We start from the raw sequence: 27,232 nt of genomic DNA on the forward strand, positions 1-27,232 counted from the left end.
TATTTACTTTGATTTATTTCTTCCTTCTCATCATTTATTTTCACCCTTACTGCAATCATCATTTCTATTACTCATTTTGCTTGACTTTTATTTTTGTTTATAAAACCTTCTTTCATTTAAATCTTCTTCTATTTTACTATGCCCATGGTGTGAGAAGAATTTATGCTTTTAATCTTTTGTAAAATGGTTCCCATTTTATAAAAATTTACATGTTACAACAAGAATTAAATTTGACACCATTGTGTAGCCAATATAAATAGATTATTTTCTCCTCTGGTTTTTAACCATTACATCATTATTTTTTAACCTTTAAATAGTTAGATAGATAGATAAAAATAATTAAAATTGTGTGGACAAAGATTCCAGATGAAAAAAGAATAAAAGGAATGATTTAAATGAGAGCAAATAAAAATATATTAATATGACTATTAAAATCAAGTGCCTAAGTGTTACAAGTAAAAAAATATATATTTATATAATGCTCCATCACTTATGTTTCCAGTATAAAGAATAGATGAAATCCACCAGAAGCTCTCAATGTATCCTTAATTGTCCATCAGTTGTCCTTTTCTCAGCTCCTGATAGGTTGGAATCATGGTAAATGATCTGTATCATTTCGCCAAAGAGGAAATATTATTGTGGAATAATGCGCTTGAAAATGACAGTGATAATTTATATTATCACTTATTTGTGTTAACATTTTTTGCAAACTCCTACTATATGTTATCCGAGTAATCCTTTAAACCTCTCTAATCAACTTGGCGACTTAGTGTACAGTTTAATTCCTCGGTAGAAAATGCTGCATTGAGATTCGTGTTTGTATTTTGTTGGTGGGTGAGAGTTAGTCTAACTCTCACTCCACGGTTATGGACAGAGCTGTTTGTGCAGTACTTATCAACACTCTTTTTTGCCTACATGCACTTACTTGTGGTTAGAAACCCCCAAGGTTCTGAATAGATCTTTACAGTGAGCTAGATCACTCTTGCGGCTCTTTTATGTATGTTTATATTTTCTATGGTTGTCTCCTCACTCTCAATGTGACTCCCAACAAAAAATAAAAAAACAGATAATACAAAAGTTGTTACAAAGAAATAAGTGTATATATGAATAATATATAAATGAAATGTATTGGCTGTTACTGACAACAAATACTACTATGCATGTAACATGCTAATAGGCATATTGCATTATCCGATCGAGTGTCCGGACACCCCTCTAATGCACAATGGATCACTGGATTTCTTAAGAGGTGGACTCTCCAGTGTAGGAGGATGGAGAGAGTATTGTGTTTCTTGTAGACAATGATAGATTGTATGAGCATGACAGTGCACCTTGTCATAAAGTGGCATGTGTGAGGAAATATTTGGCAGACAATAACTTTCCTGAATTGGACTGCCCTCCCCAAAGTCATGACCTGAACCCTGTGGAACACCTTTGGGGTGAGTTAGAATGTCAGATTCGCTCCCGTCCCTGGCAATCAAAATCATTATCTTCTCTGGTTTTGGCTCTTGGGCTGGCACACCTTCAGTCATTGACACTTCATTGAAACTCACCAGTAGAGTCGAAGCTATATTTAAGGTGAAGGGTGGACACATCCCATATTAATGTTCACTAATAATTGTTCGGATATTTTGTATCAGATCGAGTACTGCAGTTGGTCGAGCTAATTGCTTGTTTTGTTACGTGTACTATCGTTATAAAAGCTGTCAATACAGTTATGCGTGTTTTGAAGTATCAGAGAAATATTTGTTCTAGTTTGAAAATAGAAATGATATCTGGAATAATAAAATTGTTGTTTGCAGGACCATGGGTATGACTTCAAAGCTGACATATGGTCTTTCGGCATTACAGCCATAGAGATGGCCACAGGAACCGCACCGTACCACAAATACCCTCCCATGAAGGTGAGTCAGTCTTGAATTCTGCAGTCCATATAAGACAAAGAATAAATTTTGAGATCAACAATACTTGTTAAGTGTGTTGTAAATTCTCTCTCTCTCTCTCTCTCTCTCTCTCTCTCTCTCTCTCACACACACACACACACACACACACACACACACACACACACATTACCATGTTGGTGGATTGTAACTATTAAATCTATGCATTTTCATCTGCATTTAATGGTCTGGGTAGTGGAGATCATTTTCTAGTGACTTTCCTGCAATTAAGTTATTGTGTTGTTGTTGTTGTTGTTGTTGTTGTTGCGGTCTTCAGTCCTGAGACTGGTTTGATGCAGCTCTCCATGCTACTCTATCCTGTGCAAGCTTCATCATCTCCCAGTACCTACTGCAACCTACATCCTTCTCAATCTGCTTAGTGTATTCATCTCTTGGTCTCCCCGTACGATTTTTACCCTCCACGCTGCCCTCCAATACTAAATTGGTGATCCTTTGATGCCCCAGAACATGTCCTACCAACCGATCCCTTCTTCTGGTCAAGTTGTGCCACAAACTTCTCTTCTCCCCAATCCTATTCAATACTTGCTCATTAGTTATGTGATCTACCCATCTAATCTTCAGCATTCTTCTGTAGCACCACATTTCGAAAGCTTCTATTCTCTTCTTGTCCAAACTATTTACTGTCCATGTTTCACTTCCATACATGGCTACACTCCATACAAATACTTTCAGAAATGACTTCCTGACACTTAAATCTATACTCGATGTTAACAAATTTCTCTTCTTCAGAAACGCTTTCCTTGCCATTGCCAGTCTACATTTTATATCCTCTGTACTTCGACCATCATCAGTTCTTTTGCTCCCCAAATAGCAAAACTCCTTTACTACTTTAAGTGTCTCATTTCCTAATCTAATACCCTCAACATCACCCGACTTAATTCGACTACATTCCATTATCCTCGTTTTGCTTTTGTTGATGTTCATCTTATATCCTCCCTTCAAGACACCATTCGTTCCGTTCAACTGCTCTTCCAAGTCCTTTGCTGTCTCTGACAGAATTACGATGTCATTAAGTTATTAAGAAGTGATATATTTGGATGTTATATGACAAAGTGTATATCGTCCTTTAACTATGCCAATTTTGGGACCCAGTGTGAACTTGGTTTAACATTTTGTGGTGTACTTGAGTTTACTTCTAGGTTTTTGTGTCTCCCCTGTGATTTATACGGAACAGTTTGCATCTGGTTTGGTTGAGCACTACTCCGTATATAAAATCCACTGTGAGATAGTTTAGTAGTAGTAGTAGTAGTAGCAGCTTTTTCCCCTTCCCTACAACTTCCGATAACGAGACTACTGCCAATGATGATCTTTCCATAGATACTCCTCAGAGGTATGATGATAGGAATTTTCTGCCCAAAAATTGATGTTGTTTTCTCATCTCATAAATAGTGTTCTTTCAATAGGTAATATAATAACCTTGCTGGTACTGTTGTAAAAGGTGTGCTTTTTAAAAGCTTAATGTATGCAATATCCACTTCTCGTTTTTGGTTTCCTTCATCTTATTACATGGGTGGGCACACAGTTTTACATTTTAGTCATCATCCTAGTATTATTATGGTTCCTCCTTACTGAGTGTTGTCTAATAACCATTGAGAAAATCTGTGGTGTTCCAATAGCTGTAATTCCTCTTTTGTCATTCCTTTTTGTTTACTTACTGTGCAGATTATCATAACTTACAGTGAACCCCCTTCACTGTACATGATATATGATACTGTTATCTTACTTTGCATACGATGAGTCGGTCCCTTTGCCCACCTCTTTTACTTTTTGACAAAAACCGATAGTCTTACCACGCATAATCGTACATATTTGCAGACAATGGGTATACAGGTTGCATTGCTTTGACACTTCTGTTTTATGATTACTTCCATTAGGTTACTGATGTTTTCGCGGTATGCAGGAATAACTGGTTAATTTCTGATAGTACAAATTACGTTTTAAAATGTAGATTTTAATTAAGACTGTTTTCTTTTACTTATGTAAATTAACATGTAAGACTTGCTTCACTTAGACAATACTCTCTGACTTTTTACCATGTATGTATTACTCTCTCCCTTAAAACCCACATCCTTTCATCTTTCCCTCTCCTTCCCTCTTTCCTGACGAAGCAACCGTGGGTTGCGAAAGCTTGAAATTTTGTGTGTGTGTTTGTGTGTTTTTCTATTGTGCCTATCCATCAGTGCTTTCCCATTTGGTAAGTCATGGAATCTTTGTTTTTAATATATTTTTCCCATGTGGAATGTTTCTTTCTATTTTATTTACTCTTTTGTAACCTTCACTGTACAGGCCTGAAGATGACATAATGAAATGTTGAAACTGGTTGCCTAACAAATAAAACAGAAATAATGCCTGTTGGTGTTCTATTATTGGAAATCGACCAGCCGAAGTCCCACAGGCCAAACGTAGGATGGAGCTACATTTATTTAGTAAATGTCGGCAGTGATGGTGACACCTCAGGAAAGCTATTTATAGTGCAACATACCATCACTGTTCCACCAGATGTGTAACTCTATCTTTTGTGGATTTGTGCAGGTCTTTGTACGGGGAGCTGCTGCTTTGTTTGGGCTCAAGCTTTCCCTTCTTCTCCTTATGGTAGTATAAAGACACCATTTCTTGTCAGCGGTAATGATACGAATTTCGAGTAGTCGGTGTCATTCACGAGCTGTTCGATGACAAGTGAGAAGAGATGCACATACAGCTTCCCACTGATGTTTGTGATTTTGCTTGGAGCATGCAGTACCTGTAAATCTTATTTTTGAACCTTCGCCATTAAATGCGAGTGTCACACAATCGTGGAATGATCAGTGTTCATCACATTTGGCAGTTCTCGACTACACTGATGTGGATCACGGTGGACTAATGCGTTCAAGCAATCGTCCAACCCCAAAGGTCTTTTTGAATGTGGAGAGTCACTAATGTCAAAATGATCCTCCTTAAAACAAGAAAACAATTTCCTTGCTGTGCTCTGTCAAATGGCTTTACTCCCCCACATGGTGCAAATGTTTTTGGCTGTCACCGCTGCTGCTGCCACCCCTGTATTGAACTCGGACAGAAGGAAATGTCAGAAAGTTCAGATTTCTCCTCTTGGCATCCAGTTTTCAAGCATCCACAGCTCGACTTCCTAACTTCAAATGATGAAATGGCAATATGTAAACTGAAATAACAACATTGAACTACAAATAGAAAATAGCTATTGATAAATAAACCCATAGCAGCTAGAAAACCAGTATGCAAAACAAAAATGCTAGTAATTCATGCATCGATTGATTGTTTCATCGGTTATTGGCAGAATAGTTTGTACATTATCAATGAAACACACACAACACTGGTGTAATATTCTACAATGTTCATTATTTGTTCCACAGACCAGTTTTCATCTGTTATGCAATCATTGGGTACAAAGATAAGTGTGTGGTGCAGTGAAATTTTGTTGGATCGAAGATTTTAAACTAGTGCATGTACAGAGTATCTCCATTTCCAGAGATGTATTACATCACACCCACAAATGAAGGGAAATCATGGAAATTAATGAATACATGACCATCAACCCAAGTCTAGTACTGAACGACCATACACAGTTCCCTTACTCACCTCCTCTAACAGCAAATACTAACTCATAATGCCATGCAGGCCAGGTTGTTAATTACCCCACTTATTCACATGCTCCAATTCCTTTATTTCAGTTAGTACAATTTCTCTCGTGGCTCAGACGTAATGTTAAGAGTACCAAACTTGACACGACGTTGTCTTGCAGCTCGCCCTCAATTCTGCCATTTCCGTCTGAACTGGCAACTTGTCACTGGCTAAATGTGTCATTCTCACAAATTTCTGAGATTCTGTGGTGCTGTGGGGAGGCTTTAGTGTTAACACCGCTACGGACTGTGTCGTCGTCCACGATATACTTACCACCGAGCAGTACATTGAACAGACCCTGTTGGACTGTGTGGTGGCTGCTGCATATGGTGGTGACTGAATTCGTTCTAATGCCTGCACCCATGTGGCAGGTGTCAGCAGGGATGTCTTGCGAAGCCTTGACATTTAAGTGATGAAATTTTCAGTGGTAAGTCCTAACCTAAACCCCGTCACGCATGTGTGGGACGTGCTTCACAGTTCTGTTCGTGGTTGTGCTGCTCCACCACACTCTCTGAGAACTCGTCGAATCTCGGTGAAGAACGAGAACAGATACCACAATGTGGTCTCTGTACATTCACGCGGAGCCTGCCACACCATTGTCAGGCAGTGATAAACTCTCACGGAAGGCACACACGTTACTGAACATCTCAAAGTATGATGAAAAGCATCCAGAATGACACACTGAATGATGGTTTGCAGTTCGTTCCTGGCACGTGTCAGATATTTTGGTTCTTTTTATGTAAACGATTGGACGTGTAATGATGATATTTGGTTGTATACTTGAATTGTGAAAGATAAAGATATAATTCGGTAGCATACCAGTTCTAAGTAATTGTTCAGTGGACTATGATAGATGGCCAAAGTCTTGTTCCCATAGTTCTTTAGAGCAGTGTATATACAGGGTGTATATGAAGTGTGGCAACACTTTCAATTATTTATTGCACAAGAACTAAACATTGTACAGATGTCATACATATTGCATTATGAAGAGAAATTCTGAAGGTTTTTTTTTACAAACATTCAACACGTGAACCGTGAGTGACCCGGCAGATGTCAATACGGTAATCGAATTCTTGCCGTACCCACCCCAGTACGATATTGTCGACTGTGGCAGTCACTTCCTGTATTCTCTCCTGGAGCTCTGCTACATCACTTGGTAGAGGCAGTACACACATGAGATCTTTAAGGTGTCCCCGCAGAGAAAAATCACACGGAGTGAGATCTGGTGATCAGTAAGGTCATTTCGTGAAACAGCTGTCCCATTCTGTAACACGGCCGATCCACCGATGTGGCAACTCAGTGTTCAGGTACCCGTGAACTTCACGATGGAAACGGGGTGGACCCCCATCCTGCTGAAAGATGAACAGTCAGTCAGATTGCATTTGGGGTATCAGCCATCGCTGCAACATGTCCGAGTAGGAATATCTAGTGACAGTGCTCTCAGCGAAGAAGAATGGCCCGTACAGTTTTGGACATGAGGTGTCACTAAAAACATTTATCTTTGGGGAATCGCACTCAAATTCAGTGCATTTGTGTGGATACTTTGTACCCGAGATTCAACAATTATACCTGTTCACTTTTCTGTTGAACAGCTGTATCACACTTGTTTCTGTTGAACTCCAATACACAGACAGCTTGCTCCGCACATGAACTTGCCATGTTTGCGACTAGTGCTGACTATCGGCAAATTACTAAACTACGTTGAGGCGGTATACAACTTTCAGGATTTCTCTTCTAAATGACATATGTATGATCTCTACAATGTTTGGTTCTTGTGTAGTAAATAATTAATAGTGTTCCTGTATTTTAAAAGTAGGATATTGATTGCTCATGAGACCACACAGTCGTAAGTAGTGGAACATGTACATTGTGTGTGTGTGTGTGTGTGTGTGTGTGTGTGTGTGTGTGTGTGTGTGTGTGTGTTCGTTTGTTTTCTTAGTTAATGTGTGCTTTTGGCAGGTTCTGATGCTGACACTGCAGAACGATCCGCCGACACTGGACACGGGGGCAGAAGAGAAGGACCAGTACAAGGCGTACGGCAAAACGTTCCGCAAGATGATTGTCGATTGTCTGCAGAAGGACCCCTCCAAGAGGTATGTACTGCATTGTGACAGTCGTGTAGGCCAGTGGGTCGATGGGTGAATACTTGGCATGTAATTACTCGGAACTGATAAATTGTTCCACAGTATTAGGTATGTTGTGACCACACATATTCTGCTGCAGAGTGGAATATGGACTCTAGAAACAACTGCTCTACAACTGCTTTTCAGTGCCACAGGCACAACTTGAAGTTATTTTCTTCCACTTCAGCAGAGAATTGAAATACCTGCCTGTGACGGTTCCCGTTCAGTTAAGAATTGGCCAGAATCTCGTCTGGCAATTGAGCCGAGTGGATCTGTCGATATGCACGGCATCTCAAGTTGTTCGTTCGTAGCATTAGGCAGCTTTGTGTGAGTGTGCAGGATAAGGGCCATTCAAATACAACCAAACACCTGCCATTGTGCGCAGTTTGTGGAACAGGTGGCCCCACGGTTGTCAAGTTTCTATTCTGTCACTGCTGTGATGGGAATGAGTTTGTGCCACGTAACAAGTGTACGCAGTTACTGGGTTGTACCACATTTGTTGGTGGACTGGTCTAGTGCGTTCATCCAGCTGTAAACGTGGAGGCGAGCAAAGAGGAGCACAGGTGTGTGGTTTGTTTTGTGGTTGCCGAGGGTGCTGGAGAATGCGAAATTCCTTATTGCGTGTCCACTCTGTATGGTGAAAAGTGCGTGTCTGTAACGTGTGTGCACGAGTGACAGGAGATTCTGGGAAGGGCCCACATTGCCGTGAGACTATCTTCACGCCGGACGAGCCCGATGAGCCATTATCCCTGATCCCAGATTTGATGGCCTTATCTGAAGAGACTGACGAATCACGAAAGATGAAATTCGTGTTTGGGTAGGCGTGCCGTCGTCAAAGACCACTTGCATTACTGCAAAATTTGCACGCAGTGGGTGTCACGTCAGCTAATGGAGGGACAAAATAGGAATAGAATGGTGTCAAGTCTGACTCATCTGCTGTGCTCCCACGAGGAAGAGGATGCATTTCAGACGTGTATCGTCACGAACCGAATGTGGTGCCACCTTTTCGAGCCTGAGGGCAAATGGCCCCGTCAAAAAAATCGGAAGCTGTTCACACGAGTCACGATGACCTCCTCCTTTGAAAGTAGGGGCTCACTACGCGTCGAGTTCCTCGAGTGTGGAGCCACAGTTCATATGCAGTGCTGTGAAGACACTTTGCAGAAACTGCAATGCGTCCTGAAGTCAAAACGCCCAGGAATTCTGTCACGAAAACATCCCCCCCCCCGGTTGATCTGTTGTCACTGGTAGGCGCAGTGAAAGAAGATTCAAAAGTAGTTGTTTATTTCCATAAGTTACAAGCAGTTGCTCGACTCGCCGTTGACATTGGCAGTCGATGTCCGCCGAAGAACCGCCTCGTAAGCAGCAGTCGGTCTGCTAGAGGTAGTTGACGCCGCGTGTCCGTTCCTCGCCGGCAACTGCTGCGACGGCTGCACCCGCGGTGGCTTCGTTGCTGGCTGTACGGCAATGCCACGGCAGTGACAGGAGGTGTGTGTTGGACTTACTCGACAATTTTGGATGTGCCGAATGCTCTGTCCCTCCTGCTGATTGCTGTTCTTCTTCGTCTGTTGAACTGTGATTATTTCTGTCGTGTAGCCGTGTAGGAGGACGATCCTGGCCTGCCGATTAAATAGCCCCTGGTCCGTCCGCTAAAGTATGAGGAATGCTGTCGTACTGGAGCGGGATGATAAGGGAGACACCCAAATCCGCACATTTGCGGCAGTGGCAGGCGGTAATGTTGAAGTCTGTGTTTGGAGATCGTGGCGAGGTATCCCTCTCTCCCAGTAGCGGCTGCCGTCGCCCAGTAGTATGCGAGAAATCTACGAGGAGGCTTGTGCCGAGTGCGACCTTACTGTAATCGGGGAACAGAGTGCTGTTGACCTGTCTGCATTACAAGCTAAAATGCTGGTGTATTTTTATGGGGCAAAGTAGTGGCTAATGTCTACCCGACATCACTTTTCATTACTGCATATGTCTCGCTATTACAAAGGTGTCGGCAGTTCTCATTCTGCTCAGTGCGTTTGTTATAGTAGAATACTGCTACGTAAAAGCTCTTGGCACGTGTGGTTGCATTAGGAGTAGCGTTTCTTTTGTCACGTAATGAAGATCTTGTCCACCTGCTCTGCCTACTGCAGTCTGCTGAGGGCCATGTGTGGCTCCCTAGAAGCATCGATGTTCTGTCTTTCCCTGGCCCACTCTCAGAGGTGAAGTATTATTCTTTGCACTCGTCTCGTGTCGACACCACCCTAATGCGAGCGAGGTATCTTCGCTCGGGGAGTTAGGAAATGTTAACGGTTTGCTGCCTTCGTACGAGGTTGGCATGCGACAGGATGATGGGTACACTTCAGCAGTTTGGTTGGGAAACACTGCAACATCCTTTGTACAGCCAGGATCTATCACCATTCGATTTTCACACTTTTGGTGACCTGAAGAAAGACAAACGTGGACATCGGTTCCAGTCGGACGAGGAAGTGCAAGAGTGGGTGGAGTTGTGAATCTGTCAGGTGCCTACTGTGTTCTGCGAAACAGGAACTGGGTGTCTCGTCTCTCAGTTGGATAAATGTCTCAATGTGTGTGGTGGTTACTTTTTAACGGAACCATTCCGTAGTCCCATTGTGTCAGGTGTTTGGTTTTCATTTGACTGCCTCTATTATTATTATTATTATTATTATTATTATTAATGCCCTTACCAGCTTGCAGTTCACAGGGGTGGATGACGAAAGTGAAGCCTTGCTTTGGTTACGGTTGAAATGTTTCAGTAGATAGGAAGGTGAGCATCTTGCTGTAGGTTTTTGTACTTCCATATAAGTTCTCTTTCTTGCCACAGAGATGGTACTAGTATGTAGCTAAACATGGGTAGTCAGAAAGTAGGTGTTGGTTTGATTGTGTTAGTTACAATATGCTCAGTACGGTTAAGCTGTGTGTCAACAAGTCTTGTGCGAGTACTATCCGTCAGAGCTGGGAGCAATAGTCCGCAACAGCGTAAGTCGATCCTACAGTTGAAGAACAGTGTGTCAGTGCATAGGATACCTATTTTGCAGATATTTTGGAAACTTCTAGTGGATTAAAACTGCATGCCAGGTGGAAATTAGAATGTGGAATTTTGCCTGCTACAGGTGTGCTCTGCTGACTGACCGTCCAAACTAGATTCGTAACGTACTCTTAGAGCTATGCTTCTGTCAGTATGTCTTGTTCTACCTCCTATACTTAACGAAAGTTCTCCCACACAGCTTGAGGGACTAGTACTCCTAGAAGAAAGGACATTGTGGAAGTGTGTTTTAGACACAGCCTGGTGGTTTGTTTCCAGAATGAATGACCACTCTGCAGTAGAGAGTGTGCTGTTTCGAAACTTCCTGGCAGGTTCCTGTTTGGAGTTCAGGTCAGACACACAGTTTTATCTGTCAGGAAGTTTCAAACCATTTTATCTGTCAGGAAGTTTCAAAACTGTGCACAGTCCACTACAAATTGGCAGTAGTCATTCAGAATAAGGTGAGTAGCATGGTATTGCAGAGCCAGTTGAAAATATGTTGCTGAAATTGTTTTCAGAATAAAATTGTCTGCTAGTCCATGAAAACTATGCTGAATTATTCCATTTTGTAGAGTGTTTGACAGCATACAAGCTTTCATTTAGATTGGAGGAGGGACACTTAATCTACATACCCTAGTGTAAGATGATCCCATTGTTTATAAGAGGCTCCTAGAGAATTTTTTTAAACATATTCTGACTGAGCAAAATTACATACCATTTTAATGATATAAACTATATGCCTTAAAATATTAACATTGTACCCACTCTAAACTTATGCCATTTGTTGATTGTCTATATTTTGGTAATACAAGGAGAAATATAATAATTAAAAAGAAATAGTTTATCATCATCTTTTTTGCTTACTATATAAGCCAGTCACAATTGCTGAAGTAGTGGGACCTAATAGCACAGCTTAAATTGCTGCAAACGAAACAGGCGTTGACAGAACTTGATTTTGGTTTGGTATTTGGCTGTTTCTTCCGAATATACTGTGATTTTCAGTGTTGTGGTTACAGTGGCACCTGGGAACACAGCTTTTTCTGAATATATAGTGAATTGTGCACGTATATCGACACGAGACAATATTCCTACTATCTTGCTTCCAAACATGTCTACCTGCTGCCCCCCTCATTGGCTGTGTTGAACACTGGGTGTTTATGCCCTGGGACATCTGGGAAAAAGCCGGTAATTTTTTCGTCTGGCAGAAAACTGGGAAAAGCCAGAGAATTTTAGAATGCCGGAAATTTTTCATTGTTTCAGTTTTCAGTTAAATTTTGTTATTTTGACTGGTGGTTAGAACTGGTATTCTAACAAAGAATATTAATATATCCCACTACAGCTGAATAGTACAGAAATGAGACACCACCACCAAAATAAAACTGAAGTTACAAGGAAAATGCACCATTTACAACAACAAAACACAGTGTAACACAAGCGTCTTCCAACAGCACGATGTATCAAAGGCCTTGTGACGAAGACTGTGCAAGACTTCATAGCAACAAACTGCTTCTGCTGAGCGTGACATCACAACTATTTACATTAGTTGCATTTGAGCAGTCGTAAACAGGCTCATGCACATATGCATGTGCAGAGCTGAAGTCGCATGTGGGCAGCACGGCGCCCCCACTTCCCTCCAAATTTAGAGTCATTTTTTGGGTTTGGCTTACATTCAGGTTCCTTACTTTTTTATTGAATTTTGAGTACCATTTTCCAGGTGTGGCTTTGAATCGGGTGAATACAATATGGCGATTGTGGGCGGAGGAATAGTGAGCAGGCACCAAATTACGTCATGTCACCAACTGTGGGAAACTATACTGTGTACTTTGGCTTCTTACGTACGTCTATCATGTTTAAACTGCAATTTGCCTGTTTGTCCAATTTTGAAGTCTATACAAACACACAACTAGGGTATACATTTCCGCAGGAGATGGTAAAAGTCTAGAAAGGCCTGTGACATACTTACATGTTTCCTGCAACAATGTTGACAGTGCTCACTGTGACGTATGCTGGGAAAGAAAGGGTGTGGGTCGGCTGCTCGTTCTCTGCAGCCAGTGGGAAAGTGCTGGGCGGATGATATGTTTGGAAGTGAGACATTGTAACATTCTCACGTCAGCATAGAAGAAAATCCAATATGTATTCAGTAAAAAACAGCTGCGTTCTCTGGTTCCATCTTAACTACAACCTCAGGTATTGCAACGTATTCAGAAGAAATGGCGAATATTTGTGACAGTGAAGATATGAATTCCACAATTGTGCTATGAGGATGATGATGCTGGTAGTGATACCACATATGACAGGCGTAGTATGCAGAAAAGGTAGTAAAGATGAAAATTAATGTAACCATGTCTTTTATTTTTCTTGTATTATCAAAATGTAGATAATCAGTAAAAGGCCTAATTTTGAAATAGGTGTAATGCTAATGTTTTGGGCAGATACTAAATGTCTGTAAACCAGTGTGTAATTTTGATTAGTAAGAATATGTTAAAAATAAATTTTTCACAAGGGCCATCTTAAAAAAAAGGTCATCTTATATTAGGGTCCTCTTATACTCGGGTAAATATGGTGTACCACTAAATCACTAAATGAGCCTCCAAAATGATATAATCATGTGATATGAAGTTCAGGAGACATGACACCCGAAACACTTAGATGCATGAAAAACTTGTTTTTGCCTAAAATGGAGTGCAAATGACCCACTTTTATATATGTGTTACATAGTGAGACAATTCACCACTTCCAACAAACTTTAAGCATAATTTGAAATGTTTCCTAAACTTCTCCCCATTTTTGAAGACAAATATTCAACACATTAATTCATTTGTAATGTAATCAGACATTTGAAGCTGTTTTATACTAAAGAATTCAGTTCTTCAAGGAATCAGAGGTTTACTAATATTAATCTATTGCAGAGCATAAAAATGTTGAATTTGGCAACAATAGTTTAATATGCGAGTGTAATAAAACTCTGCATTTTTTAATGATGAATTTGGAAAAAATATCAGGTACATACTCAGTCACTGTATGGTGCAATGCAGAAAGTACTCTTCCTGATATTAACAATCCTCTGCCTTATTCCAGTCACATACAAGCCAAACCTGAAAATTTTGGTGAATCATCTCAGAAAATAAAGGAAACAAAAGTTTCAAATAAAATACCTTTACTCGCTATCAAAGTAATCACCATCAGTCACATCACACTTCTGAAATCAGTTGTAAAGCTGTTGGAAATTGTCAGCAAACACTTATTGTGTAATTGCTCGAAGTGCTGTTGTTGTACATTGTTAGATATAGGCTATGTCTGTAGAGCATACACCTTTCATGCCTTATTTAAGGGAGGGGAAACAAAATGAAGTCTACTGTGGGCAAATCTGTAGAATAGGAAGGGTGTTGAACAGCCTTACAACTGATACCACTTGTGTGTTGTGGCTAATGGTGATTGCTTTGAAGGCCATGAAAGGTGTTTTGTTTGTAACTCTCATTTCCTTTGTTTTCTGAGACCATTAAACCGAATAATTTCAGACATGCCTTCTATTAAGCAAGATGGGGAAATCCATCTGCATCTCTCTGTAAGTGCCCTAATTTCTTATATATTATTTTCGTTATCTGTACAGGATATATGATGGTCGTTGCACAATGATTGCACAGTCTTCATTGTCTACAGTTTCTTTAAATCTCTAAGACTAGAGTTTTGTGAAAATTTGTGGTATAACTATTCAACCCATTGCACTTTTCATAAATTGGAGATCACTTCCAAAACGGTTGCTTCAAGTGACAACTCTTCTGTTCATCCCAACCTAAATTATACACAATAAAAGGTATTTCTGTTGTAATATGCTTTGAGCCACTTCACAAAATTGCTTGGAATTATCTGACCCTTTCTGTATCACTAGTTTTACTTACTCAGTCACGAGCTATTTTCATGTGTTCCAAATTTACATGTTTGCCTTGTCCGTTAGAAATTATCCCCAGCTTTACTGACACTTCTCGAAATCGGAACCAATTCTTATAAATAATGATTTAACAGCTTTTGTGGGGAGTTGCTTCCATCACCTAGTCCTACAAACCCCGGTATGAGAACTCGGCACATCTCAGTCCATTAACTGCGAAATGTTTGTCTTCAGTCTACACATATTTCTGGATTGCCTTTTGGAAATAGAGATTGGAAAAACAAAGAAATAACCTTGAAATAAATGTTAAACAGTAAATCCCATTTGTAATGAACCACTGGGGACCCATTTTCCTTAAATAGGGGTTTTTCTTAAGTGGGGGTTTTGCCTAGGCACACGGAAGGTGTTACCCAGAATCATAATTCAAGCAGCTTTAGGTGATGTAAGACCTATTTAATCACAAACTTAGCAATAATCTGCTACAAATTTAAATGCACCACACACACAGATCTCACTTTGCATTCAGTGTGCATTCTTTACTTTTTAAAAAAATCAAGAGGAGTTGTTTGGTCTCTGCTTCCAGTATATTCCAGTTGGTTGTTGTTTCTTATAATTGACTCATCTCCATCAAACGATGAAAAGTAGTTGGAGACCGTAAATGGCCCTTTTACAGCATACAGCAGCCTCCCTCCCCCCCCCCCCCCCCCCCCACCTCCTCTTCTTCGTAATCATTGCCACCACCACTTCCTACGTCACACTGTTCTTTTATTAGAATTTCAGGCATCTCACTCCTTAATCTCAGGCATAGAAGTAAAAACTTAAGTCATCACAAAAACAGTCCTGGAATGTCACATTTTCAGGATCATCTATGATTCTACTCAATTCTTCTTCAGGAACTGTGTCATTTTCTTCAGCAGCCAACATACTACAACCAGCCTTTGCAAAACAGTAACACAGTCTGTTGTATTACATGATTCTGTGCAGAAACAAACATGCATGGCCTATAAAACGTCAAGTCTCATCACTTCCTTCATCTCAAGGAATGTAATTGATTTGTGGATGACGTCCACCCTCGAAACAGTGTATTATGCCCCAGTCCAAAGGCTGCAGACGAGGTGTACAGTTTGATGGAAGAAACATGACGTTACTATTTCTCAGAAATGATGTTTCCTGTGGATGTGCAAGGTATCGGTCAATTGTAAGTAATATTTTCCTAGCTGCTCCACCCATTTTGTCATCTAAACACTTGAGAAAGCTTGTAAAGTTTTCTGGATGTCATCAGGCCTTTCTGTCATACTCATAACTACAAGGTAGTGTCTTAATGTTTTAAAAACACCTGGGAGTTTTAAATTTTCATATATACTGTGGCGGTAACTTTTCGGTCCCGTCACAGTTAACAATGGTGCAGTAATTCTTTCATTACTTTTCGTACCTCCGTGGCATTTTTCTCCCTTAACAGAATAAGTTTTTTGCAGGAAATAAATTGTAAAACATGCCTGTTTCATCTGTGTTAAAAATGTTTCTAGGCTCGTAACACTGTATTAATCGCAGCAGTGTAGTGTTCTTACGGTGGTTACCTCTTTCTACATCCACAGCCTCACTCTCTCCAATTCCACTGTGAAACGAAAGATTGTGACGTTTCCTGAAACAGTCTAACCATCCGTTTGATGCACTGACATTTATGATGCCGATCTTCAGAAAGATTTCTCGAGCTTTCTGTTGCAAATTGTTCTGCTTATAGGAATGGTGCCTCTTCACATTCCTTTAAACCATTTTGAAATCATAGATTCCATATCACTGAACATTGACGTGTGGATGTTTTTCTTTTGCAGCCAGAGGAATCACAAGCTTTGTCTTTTAACAACGCTTCCTTGTTTTTGAGAATGTTGTGCATTGAAGACTGTGCCAAACCGTAGTTTTTCGCTGTCTCTGAAAGTTTTATGTTAAGATTTTCGTCTCCGTCTTGGATGATTGTCAGCTTTTGCTCATTCGTAAACTTTCTACATTCACATGCCAGAATTCCATAAAACTGTAAAACTTTTAAATTCGACTACAGCAAAGACAACACTTCATGGTTCATGTTTCGTGTGACTGTGATGTCAGATCGTGTAACCAGAATCGCATGGTAGACAGGACAAAAATTGTTTTCAGATTTGTTTGTTTTCTCCGGTGTCGCTACAATGGAATTTTATCTAGATAAGCATTGGCTGAAAGAATCGATTATCATATACTGCCATCACACGACTTGAAGTACAGCCAGTGTAAAACTGAAATAAATTTATCCCTGAAAGAGCAGACTTTTTCTTAAAGCCCAATTTGTTAAAAGCGGCGGAGAATAACATTGTTCTTAGGGGAGTTTCACGTGGACCGACAGAAGTATTCCATAAAAGTGGGTTTGTTAATTCGGGTTTTTACTTATTTTAGTCCATCACCAAATGGAGTTCATAACCTATGCCACTCTTTTCACATTTTCTTTAATTTTTTTTGTGCCAGGCAACAAAGAATTCAGTGTGGATTCCCACAATACACACAAAGCACTGCTTCCTTGTATTTTTTTCTTTGTTTCCCCAATGTCGTGGGTTCAATCACATGTCCGATTCCAGAAGTCCTGAGTTCAACTGGGACATGTGAAATGGCTGCCTCAGGATATGGAAGACATCCTGCCCTTCTTGGTTCAGAAGAAGCAGACGATCGAAACAAAATACACACTTGCCCCCACCCTTCTGAAATGGAGCAGCGGAATATTTTAATTTGTGAGGCAGCTAGATGTGGGGATTGACTAGCGGTACATCTGTTGCACTGGTGAACAACGGAAAGTAGTGTTTCTCAGACGGTACTTATGCGCATTCCAGTCCATTGTGTCCACACCTCCCATATGCTTATTGTATATTGCCGTTGTTTGCTATGGAACTTGTGTTTTTTGATTCTCAGCTTTGCTCCATCTCTTTGCTTGACTTACTGTGTGCACTGTCTCATGTTTTGACGAGAGTTTTACATGATTTTTATCTTTCCACATTATTGCCACAATCTCCATGTTCTTATCAAAGTTATAGTCATTCCATTGTTTCTTTTTTTCATGGTGTTCTCACTTTCTATGTGCCAGTTATTCATTCAGTTCATTTGGGCAGTTCCAGTCATCCTTAGTCGTTACTGAGAGCTCTTTCATCCAATGGAATCTTGTGGAAAAGTTGTCAAAATAGATTTTGTGAAGTTTAGGAGATTCCAAAACAGAAATGTTCAGTGCAACTGATCTGTGAAGTCCCAAAACTGTAATGTCACTCCAATCCTTCAATTTTACTTCATATACTGACATACAACAAAATTAACTGCTTTGGGAACAGCACACAGCCCACCCTTTTGAACCCGAATCTCGAAGATTTTCCGCAGATGAATTGTTTTAGATAATGGCATCGGTAATATAAAACCGTTCGCTCATCAGTCCTGCGGCTGTCAGAAAGAAACTTGTAAGAAATTTTTGTTTGGCAAGTCCATGAAGGTACAGACTTTGAAAAGTTCATCCCTTTAATCGGCTGCGATTCTGTTCAGATCTTAATCATCGAAGTGAAGGTGGCGCTCGATTTCCAGGTATCTGTTGAGTTTGTACACTGTTGTATGCATTTTGTATTGACGTCCTCATCTTCATTCCAATATAACTGTTCATGTGGGGAAAACATGGTATCCAGTGAAGAGCAGTAAATCTAACCCCTCTTTTGTGTGTTCGTTGGATAAATCAAGGCTAAATTTTCTTCTGAGTGGCATATCAGACCCTTTCACTGGCTAACAGTGTAAGCTGCGTCTTCTTTTGTCCAGTTTGAACTGATATCAACTTTGATTTTCTTCTTACAGTGGCTCGCAATTTCCTCGTCCTTCCATTCTTCATTATAATGAACTTCCAAGGTACCTGGCACATCAGCCAGAAGAATGTCTTCCAATACATTTTCGTCAATATCGTCACAGTCGAATGTGTCGTCTACGAGATCTGTAGGTAGCTCGACAGTGTCTGTGGTCTCATTAATTTCACCCTGATCACCAGAAGCAGCCTTGGAGTTGGGGGTCTTTCAAAATCTCGTCAATTTCCCTTACAGAAAGTGCTTTATAATGTCTCGATTGTGCCTGGAAGAAAAGAAAAACAAAATGGGGATAGAAGTTCAGAAAGTCCTTGCAGGAAAGTAAGTCTTGGAAATAAATAGATAAACGTGTAATAAAACCATTAAGGAATATGCCAGTATAGTTGCTGCAGAATAACATAGCTGGTAGATGTGCAATCAGCAGGGCATGGGTGGGGAGTGGTGGAGGTTGCAGACGAGCACTGCAGGGGAAATGACGAGCACTGGAGAGGGAGGTGCCATTATAAACTGAAGCCTATGCTCACATTTTTTGTAAATATTAAGTGGGGCCCTTCCACATCCACACTTGCATGGTGACATTGAAAAAGATCTTTCACCTCTTCTTTGGTTAGTATCTAAAAAGAGTTCCGCCAAAAATGCAGAGATTTATTTTTACCTGGCTTGTTAAGCATTTGTAACTTTCAGAGAAACCACAGTTAATAAAATATTCTGGGCTGTTATGCCGTGTCTTAGGGATTTCACTTCAAAACCTGACTTTTCGTTCCCATCTGCGGGGGACATTTTAGAGGGGGATCGTAGCTTTATTGTACATCAGATTCACGTCCTGGCTCACTACTGACTACAGCGAAATTCCTCGTCTGCGCAGTGGCGTGACGTCACGTGTTTTGAATACGCGAGCACAATTGGTTGTTGTCAACTGCAGTCGTTCGCTGTTACTGTCGTCCCGTGGTGGAAGATTGGTACACATCTTCAGCACCGGAATCCAAATTTCATTCAGTTTCACCCCCTCCTCCTTCGTATTAAAATTTCCGGGGTGTTGCACAATCTCTATGAACTCTCTGTATAGCCTTTGGCACGTGCGCAATGTACCTCACTCGGGCAAATTATGTGTACGAACACCGCGTGCAAGTTTTTTCAGAGTAAAAACTGGACTCGGTAAAACATGTTGTATATCTGCTAGTTTTGATCTTCTGTAATGAGATTTTTAAAAATAGGGAAAACCGGGGTTCATAGTTTCAAAGAAATATCACACAAATTTATTGCCTTCAGTTACAAAGCTATGATTTTTCAAAAATGGTTTAAAACAGCAGTTCAGGTGCCCCATCCAGGGTAACTGAGGCCAGTCTTGAATGTGTTAACCCTTTGCAATCCAACTTTTCTACTCAGTGCATTGTCCCCGACTCTTGTTTATAGTACAGTAGAGGAGTAATACACACACTGTATTGAGGAGATTGTAATGTTGTCCTCTTTTCTTATAGACCAACAGCGAGTGAGCTGCTGAAGCACCCATTCTTCAAAAAGGCCAAGGACAGGAAATATTTGCAGTCCACTTTGGTTGCTATCGGTCCCAGCCTGGAGACGAGGGTGCAGAAGGTAAGGCTAGCGGCAAACGTAAACGCTTTTCTAGTTCTCGGTATAGGGTAAACACTGTGAAGAGCAGGGCTTAAATACCACAAATTTATTTCTATGATCGTGTTTTGTGACTAAGATCTGAACTACCGTATTTACTCGAATCTAAGCCGCACTTTTTTTCCGGTTTTTGTAATCCAAAAAACCGCCTGCGGCTTAGAATCGAGTGCAAAGTAAGCGGAAGTTCTGAAAAATGTTGGTAGGTGCCGCCACGACTAACTTCTGCCGTCGAATATATGTAGCGCTACACAGGCACGCTTTGCAGGCACAAAAATAAATACTGGCGCCAAAAACTCTGAGTCAGTAAATAAATTTAAAAAAAAGGAGGAAGACGAGCTTATTTTCTCCGTCCAGAGTTTCGACCACTGCATTTTCATACGTTATCCAACGAAGTAAATGCAAATTCCGTATTGTTCATCTTCGAATGTAGCAACATTTCAATGTACTACGAAAATCCGACTGGCAAGACTGTTTGGGATGTTTGTCAATATGGCCAATTCTATGTTCTGAATTTTTTCCCACCTGTGAGAAGAGACGGTTGCTAATAGGAACTTCTATGAATTGTGAATCACATGCAGTATTCTCTTCACCATAAGAATAATCCAAATATAAATATTTTGCCATGTATTCCTTTGTGTTTGCTGCTATCTCATTTAAATCCTGTCTGCCTAATAAAATATGAAACTAGAGTGAGACAACAGCAAACGCGGAAGAATATACATATTACGTCATGTTTATATTCGTGTTATTCTTATGCCTAATAGTGATACAGTTAGAAATGAAGCATGGCAACTGACTAGATTTTTAAATCTAAGATGACTAATTTCTGTGCAGAATGAAATGTACTAAAGAGGCGCCTGCAAAGATTTTCAAACAAAGAAAAATTTTCACTAAACTCTTGTTCAGAACATCTTCTATCATACGCAGTCTATTATTTGGTTCTTGTTGATCATTATCAAAGAAAGCAGCAGTGTAAGTAACACCATTGTTTCGCTAATGAGAGCCATGCCGCGAGCGGCAACAGGTCGTAAACACTCAATATCAGAATACGACAAACAATGCATGACACAGTACAGTAATGCATTTTCAGCTTGGAGTGACGTAAACACCTATAACAAAGAGAATGGCACTTATCTGATCAAAGAAAAATAAGCAATCAATTCAAACCAGATGAAGCACGTGAAAAAGGAAGGGTACCCGTATGAATAGGGACGGAGCGAATGACGCATAGCAATGGCTACCTGGTAAAGCTTAACTGCTAAGCTTACGACTCGAACCAAACTACTGTAGCTGTATCATCATTCATTTGACCTAAATTGTTTCTCATATTACTGTGGACCAACTTTGTTTCGATGTGGAGGTGCGGCCTAAAACTTCTCTCACCTCGAATTTAGAGTCTCAAATTTCAGGTGCGGCTTAGATTCGGGAAAATTTTTTTCCGTCGATTTCGAGTCTCAAATTTCAGGTGCGGCTTAGATTCGAGTAAATACGGTACTCTATCAAAAATGGTTTCAGTAGTATTCTGTATGAGAATGTGTACTCCAGTACTTTTATAACAACTTCCATAAAGGTGTGTTCGTGCAGTCTATACACTGATGTGTGACCACAGTGTTGTCAACATTGTTGCAATATGGTGGCAATGCAGATGCAGGATGATGTCGGAGGTACTTTCCGATGTACGGTCGAAGTGTTGTCCGTTTTGCCCTGTGAGGTTGGAGAATGTTTTGTGTGTCTGAGCTGTATTTGCATCTGTCGTGATTTGTAAATGCTTCCTTCTCACTTTTAACCGTGCTTCCTCTTTGTCGCACTGATAGCTCTGCAGTGCCAGGTTGTGTAATCTGAGTGGGGAGTTCGGAGTTCAGCATGTGTACACGTGTCGATCGTCTACAGGAATTTAGGAGTCAGCAAAAAGTGAGGACTTTGGAGCACAAAAAGTAATATATGAAAGGTGCAGTCAAGTTATAACACCTCCATTGCCCTCACACCCCCCCCCCCCCCCCTTTTCCCTGCCCACACCATCACAAACTGATAGCACAGAAAATGTGGAATTTGAATCACTTCTTGGCATGATTTCTCTGCCACTGTACACATTTTTGAGAAAGTTGATGCTGGAATTTGTGGCTGGTGCGAATGTTTCTGTAGGAGTCCGGTTACACCAATGGAAACATCACCTCTCTCTCGCTATCGTCACACATAAGTATTGCCTGGCAACATGTGCCATGTGCACAGCCTTGTAGTCGTCTACCAATGTTTGTGGCACCCACTTGGAGGACACTGTATGGCGTTTTTAAGTATAAAAAACAATCCTCTTACCTCGCCACTGCTGGTAGAATTCTGCGTGCCGTTCAGTGCTGTAATGTCTGTCATTGTCGCAAGTGCACACACATTTCTCTCTCGTTTCCAATCCTGAGAGAAAAATCAGAGGTTTATAACTTCAGTGCACCTCGTACAAGAGTGACAATCTGAAAAAGGGCACTCCCAGTGGTGTCATCATATTGTATTCTCCTTAGATTCTTAAACCTTCTGAACTGTTTTGAAACTTCATCACATGTTTTCGTGTTCATGGGTGGCTATTTGCCAACTGTGTATTTTTTTATTATTGTCTTCATATACGTATTTTCCGTGTTCCGTTATTGTGGTTGTAGGTGTATTTCATGTGCGAAATTCAGTTCTCTCTTACTGTGCTGGTGAACTACAGTAATGTATTAATATGAATGTTTGACTGTTATTTCACATTTTCTTAGATAGTTCCTTGAGACCTTCTGCCATAGCATTGGAGGCTCATGCTGTCAAGAGGTTTATCACTGAGAAGTTTACTTTAAATAAAGTAAATCTACTGAAGGGTGAGTCTGTATATGCCCAGAACAAGTACGAAATCTGGGAAAAATGCAGGACTTTTTTCGTCGATGAAAGAACCGGAGAACTTAAATTATTTTGTTTTATTGCACTCCTGTGTGTAAGTTGTGTGTAGAATATTTACTTTCTTCTCACCATTTCCCATGTAATATATGGCTGGGAGAGAAGCAATGTCACTATGAATTTTGTCTTTGCTGGTGCCGTTTTGTTTTTGTCCTCGATTGTAGTTTCCATTGTTGTGGAAACTCGGAGTACAGTAAGATAAAAAAAGAAACCTCTTTTATACTAAACATATGGCACAGATCAACAACACAACATCTGCCATCTTGTCAGATTTTCCGTCAGCGAAAATTTGTGTCCAATGCATCAGATGTGCTCTATGTTTGACAAACATGCACTAGAGTGTGGAAATGCATAGAGAATGTGCATTTCACGGTATATCAGTGTGGGCTCTGAAAAACAAGAGCATCAAAAGGTGTAACGGGAATTGAGAACTGAACTTAAAGTAAACTGTAAATAGTAGCATGAGAGTAACCATAGTTGACAGCCTGGTTGGAATGCAGGCAGCGAAAACACACAACAGTCCACGTTTCACTTCCATATTATTATTATTATTATTATTGTTGTTGTTGTTGTTGTTGTTGTTGTTGTTGTCTTCAGTCCTGAGACTGGTTTGATGCAGCTCTCCATGCTACTCTATCCTGTGCAAGCTTCATCATCTCCCAGTACTTACTGCAACCTATGTCCTTCTGAATCTGCAAGGCTACACTAAAGACTACTATCTTCAGAAGACTTCCTAACACCTAAATTTATATTTGATGTTAAATTTCAGTACTTCTGAAACAATTTTCTTGCCATTGCCTGTCTAAATTTTGCAAGCTATCTACCTTGGCCGTCATCTGTTATTTTACTGCCTAAATATCAAAACTCATCTACTGTGTGTCTCGTTTCCCAGTGTAACTGCGTCAGCATTGCTTTTGTTGAAGTTCATTGTGTCTCCTCTGCCAGAGACACTGTCCATTTCATTAAACTGCGTGTCTGACAATATTACAATGTCATCAGCAAAATCTCGGACTTTTTATTTCTTCTCCCTGAGCTTTAATTGCTTCTACAAAGTTTTCTTTGCTACTTGCTCAACATACAGGTTGAATAACATCAAGGATAGGCTGCAACAGTCCTGTCTCAATCCCTTCTTTACCAGTGCTTTCTTTCGTGCCCCTTGACTCTTGTAAGTGGTGTCTGTTGTGTCTGACATCTGATTATTGCTCGCAGGCACCTACTGTCACCTTCATATGTGTACTCAGAGTGACAGTTACTCTTGTTCACTGGTGGTTGGCCATAATAATGCGATCCTGACGTATAAATAATTTGGTTCAATGGTCGATCATTGAAAGAATTTAGTTTGTTCAATTTACACTGTATGTGATACATTTTGGGAAACAAATCCATTTAATAATGTTTGTCTTCATCTATGTCTACATCTGCACAATTACTCTGCAATTCATAATTAAGTGCCTGACAGATTTCACGAGGTGGTCCTGCCGCAGCAGAATAGACTTTGTTTTTGATGACTGCCACCCCATTTCATGTACTGTATCCGTTGGACACTCTCCCATATTTTGCAGTAATACGAAATATGCTACCCTTCTTCAGACTTTTTCAATGACCTCCGTTAAACCTTTCTGATGTGTATCCCACACTGCACAGCAGTATTCCAGAAGAGGGTGGACAACCATAGTGTTAGCAGTCTCTATTGTAGAGTTGTTGCACATTCCCAGTGTTCTGCCAATAAATCAGTCTTTGGTTTGCTTTCCTCGGAACACTATCTGTGTGATTGTTAGTTTAATTTATTTGTAATTGTAATTCCTAAGTATTCAATTGAGTTTACTGATTTTAGATTTGTGTGATTTGTTATGCAACTAAAATTTTGTGGATCCTTTTAAGTGTTTGTGTGGACGACTTCACACTTTTCACGATTTAGAGCCCATTTTTGCACCATACAGATCTTGACTAAATCATTTTGCAATTTGTTTTGGTCATATGATGACTTTACAAGACCATAAATGGCAGCATCATCTGCAGACAGTCAGAGGGGTTCTCAGATTTTTTTCCTAAAACGTTTATGAAGATCAGGAACAACTGTGGGCCTGTAATACTTCCTTGGGAATGCCAGATATTACTTCTGTTTTACTCAATGACTTTCTGTCCATTACTATGTACTGTCATCTTCCTGACATGAAGTCACGAATCCAGTCACACATCTGAGACGGTACTCCATAGGTGCGCAATTTAATTGGAAATTACTTGTGAGAAACTTTGTCAAAAGCCTTCTCGAAGTCTAAAAATATATACCGTATTTACTCGAATCTAAGCCGCACTTGAATCTACGCCGCACCTGAAAAATGAGACTCGAAATCAAGGAAAAAAAAAATTCCCGAATCTAAGCTGCACCTGAAATTTGAGACTCGAAATTCAAGGGGAGAGAGAAGTTTTAGGCCGCACGTTCAAATCGAAACAAAGTTGGTCCATTGTAATATGAGCCACAATTTAGGTCGAATGAAAGACGATACAGCTACAACAGTTTGGTTCGAGTCGTAAGCTTAGCAGTTAAGCTTTACCAGGTAGCCATTGCTATGCGTCAGGCGCTCCGTCCGTATTTATACGGGTACCCTTCCTTTTTCACGTGCTTCGTCTGGTTTGAATCGATTGCTTATTTTGCTTTGATCTGATAAGTGCCGTTTTCTTTGTTATAGGTGATTACGTCACTCTAAGCTGAAAATGCATTACTGTACTGTGTCATGCATTGTTTGTCGCATTCTGATAGTGCGTGTTTATGGCCTGTCGCCGCCCGCGGCATGGCTTGCTTTTGTGCGCGCTACCGCCGCTTACGATTAAAAAAAGAGAGGAATTGTCTCATTAGTGAAACAATGGCAAGTGACTGTTACTTGTTGTTACTTACACTGCTGCTTTCTTTGATAATGATCAACAAGAACAAAATAATAGGCTGCGTATGATAGAACATGTTCTGAACGAGTTAGGCGAAAATTTTTCTCCGTTTGAAAATCTTTGCGGCTGCTTCTTTAGTACATCAAATTCTGCACAGAAATTAGTCATTTTAGACTTAAAAATCTAGTCAGTTGACTGTATTACTATTAGGCATAAAAATAATACGAATATAAACAGGACACGATACGTATTTTCTTCCGCGTTTGCTGTTGTCTCACTCTAGTTTCGTAGTTTATTAGGCAGACAGGATTTAAATGAGATAGCAACAAACACGAAAGAATACATGGCAAAATGGTTATATTCGTATTATTCTTATGGTGAAGAGAATACTGCATGTGATTCGCATTTCATCAGGTTCCTATTAGCAACAGTCTTGCCAGTCGGATTTTCGTAGTACATTGAAATTCTGCTACTTTCGAAGATGAACAATACGGAATTTGTATTTACTTCGTTGGATAATGTATGAAAATGCAGTGGTCGAAACTCGGGGCGGAGAGAAAAAAGCTCGTCTTCCACCTTTTTTTTTAATTTACTGACGCAGAGGTTTTGGCGCCAGTATTTATCTCGTTGCCTATAAAGCATGCCTGTGTAGCACTACATATATTTGACGGCAAAAGTTAGTTGTGGCGGCACCTACCAACATTTTTCAGAACTTTAGCTTGCTTTTCACTCGATTCTTAGCCGCAGGCGATTTTTTTTGGATTACAAAAACCGGAAAAAATGTGCGGCTTGGATTCGAGTAAATACGGTAATCAATTTGACGTCCCCTGTCAATAGCACTGATTATTTCATGAGAATAAATAACTAGTTGTTTCAGAATTCATAATTTTAAAGCACAGTATACGAGGTGCGACAATAAAGTAATGAGACTGATGTGAAAAAAAAAGTTGCTTACCGTTTTTGTCAAGTTTAGTGTTGTCTCCTTCAAAGTAGTTTCCTTCTGATTGCACACATTTTTTCCAGCGCTTCTGCCATTGATGGTAACATTCCTGGAACTCATCTTCTGTAATATCCTCAAAGATCCTTGTCACAGCTTTTTGGAAATCTTGTGTTGTTTGAAAATGGTGTCCCTTGAGCGTCGTTTTGAAAGGTAGCTGTGGTAGTACTGAAATTTGTTTTGTGGTTAAAAATTGCTGTTGTGGGTGTCAGATTTTTGGACATCATTTTTGCACAAATCTTTCTCATACCAAGATCTCCAGTTATTATTAGACGAACCATTTCTTGATTGATGTTCAGTTCTTCTGCAGTCATTTTCACGGATATTC

At 40.2% G+C, this 27,232-nt stretch overlaps 1 protein-coding gene across 5 annotated transcripts in view; it reads left to right on the forward strand.

The window, feature by feature from the left end:
- Positions 1-27,232, forward strand: part of LOC124553653 (serine/threonine-protein kinase OSR1) — a 549,990-nt gene that overhangs the window by 480,303 nt on the left and 42,455 nt on the right. For all 5 annotated transcript variants that reach the window (XM_047127534.1, XM_047127532.1, XM_047127536.1 and 2 more), the window contains 3 exons: positions 1,803-1,904; positions 7,554-7,687; positions 19,955-20,069. In XM_047127534.1, the coding sequence (XP_046983490.1) occupies positions 1,803-1,904; positions 7,554-7,687; positions 19,955-20,069 (351 nt within the window). The remainder of the gene's footprint in view (positions 1-1,802; positions 1,905-7,553; positions 7,688-19,954; positions 20,070-27,232) is intronic.

Source organism: Schistocerca americana, chromosome 11, assembly GCF_021461395.2.
Source record: "Schistocerca americana isolate TAMUIC-IGC-003095 chromosome 11, iqSchAmer2.1, whole genome shotgun sequence".
Classification (NCBI taxonomy): domain Eukaryota; kingdom Metazoa; phylum Arthropoda; class Insecta; order Orthoptera; family Acrididae; genus Schistocerca; species Schistocerca americana.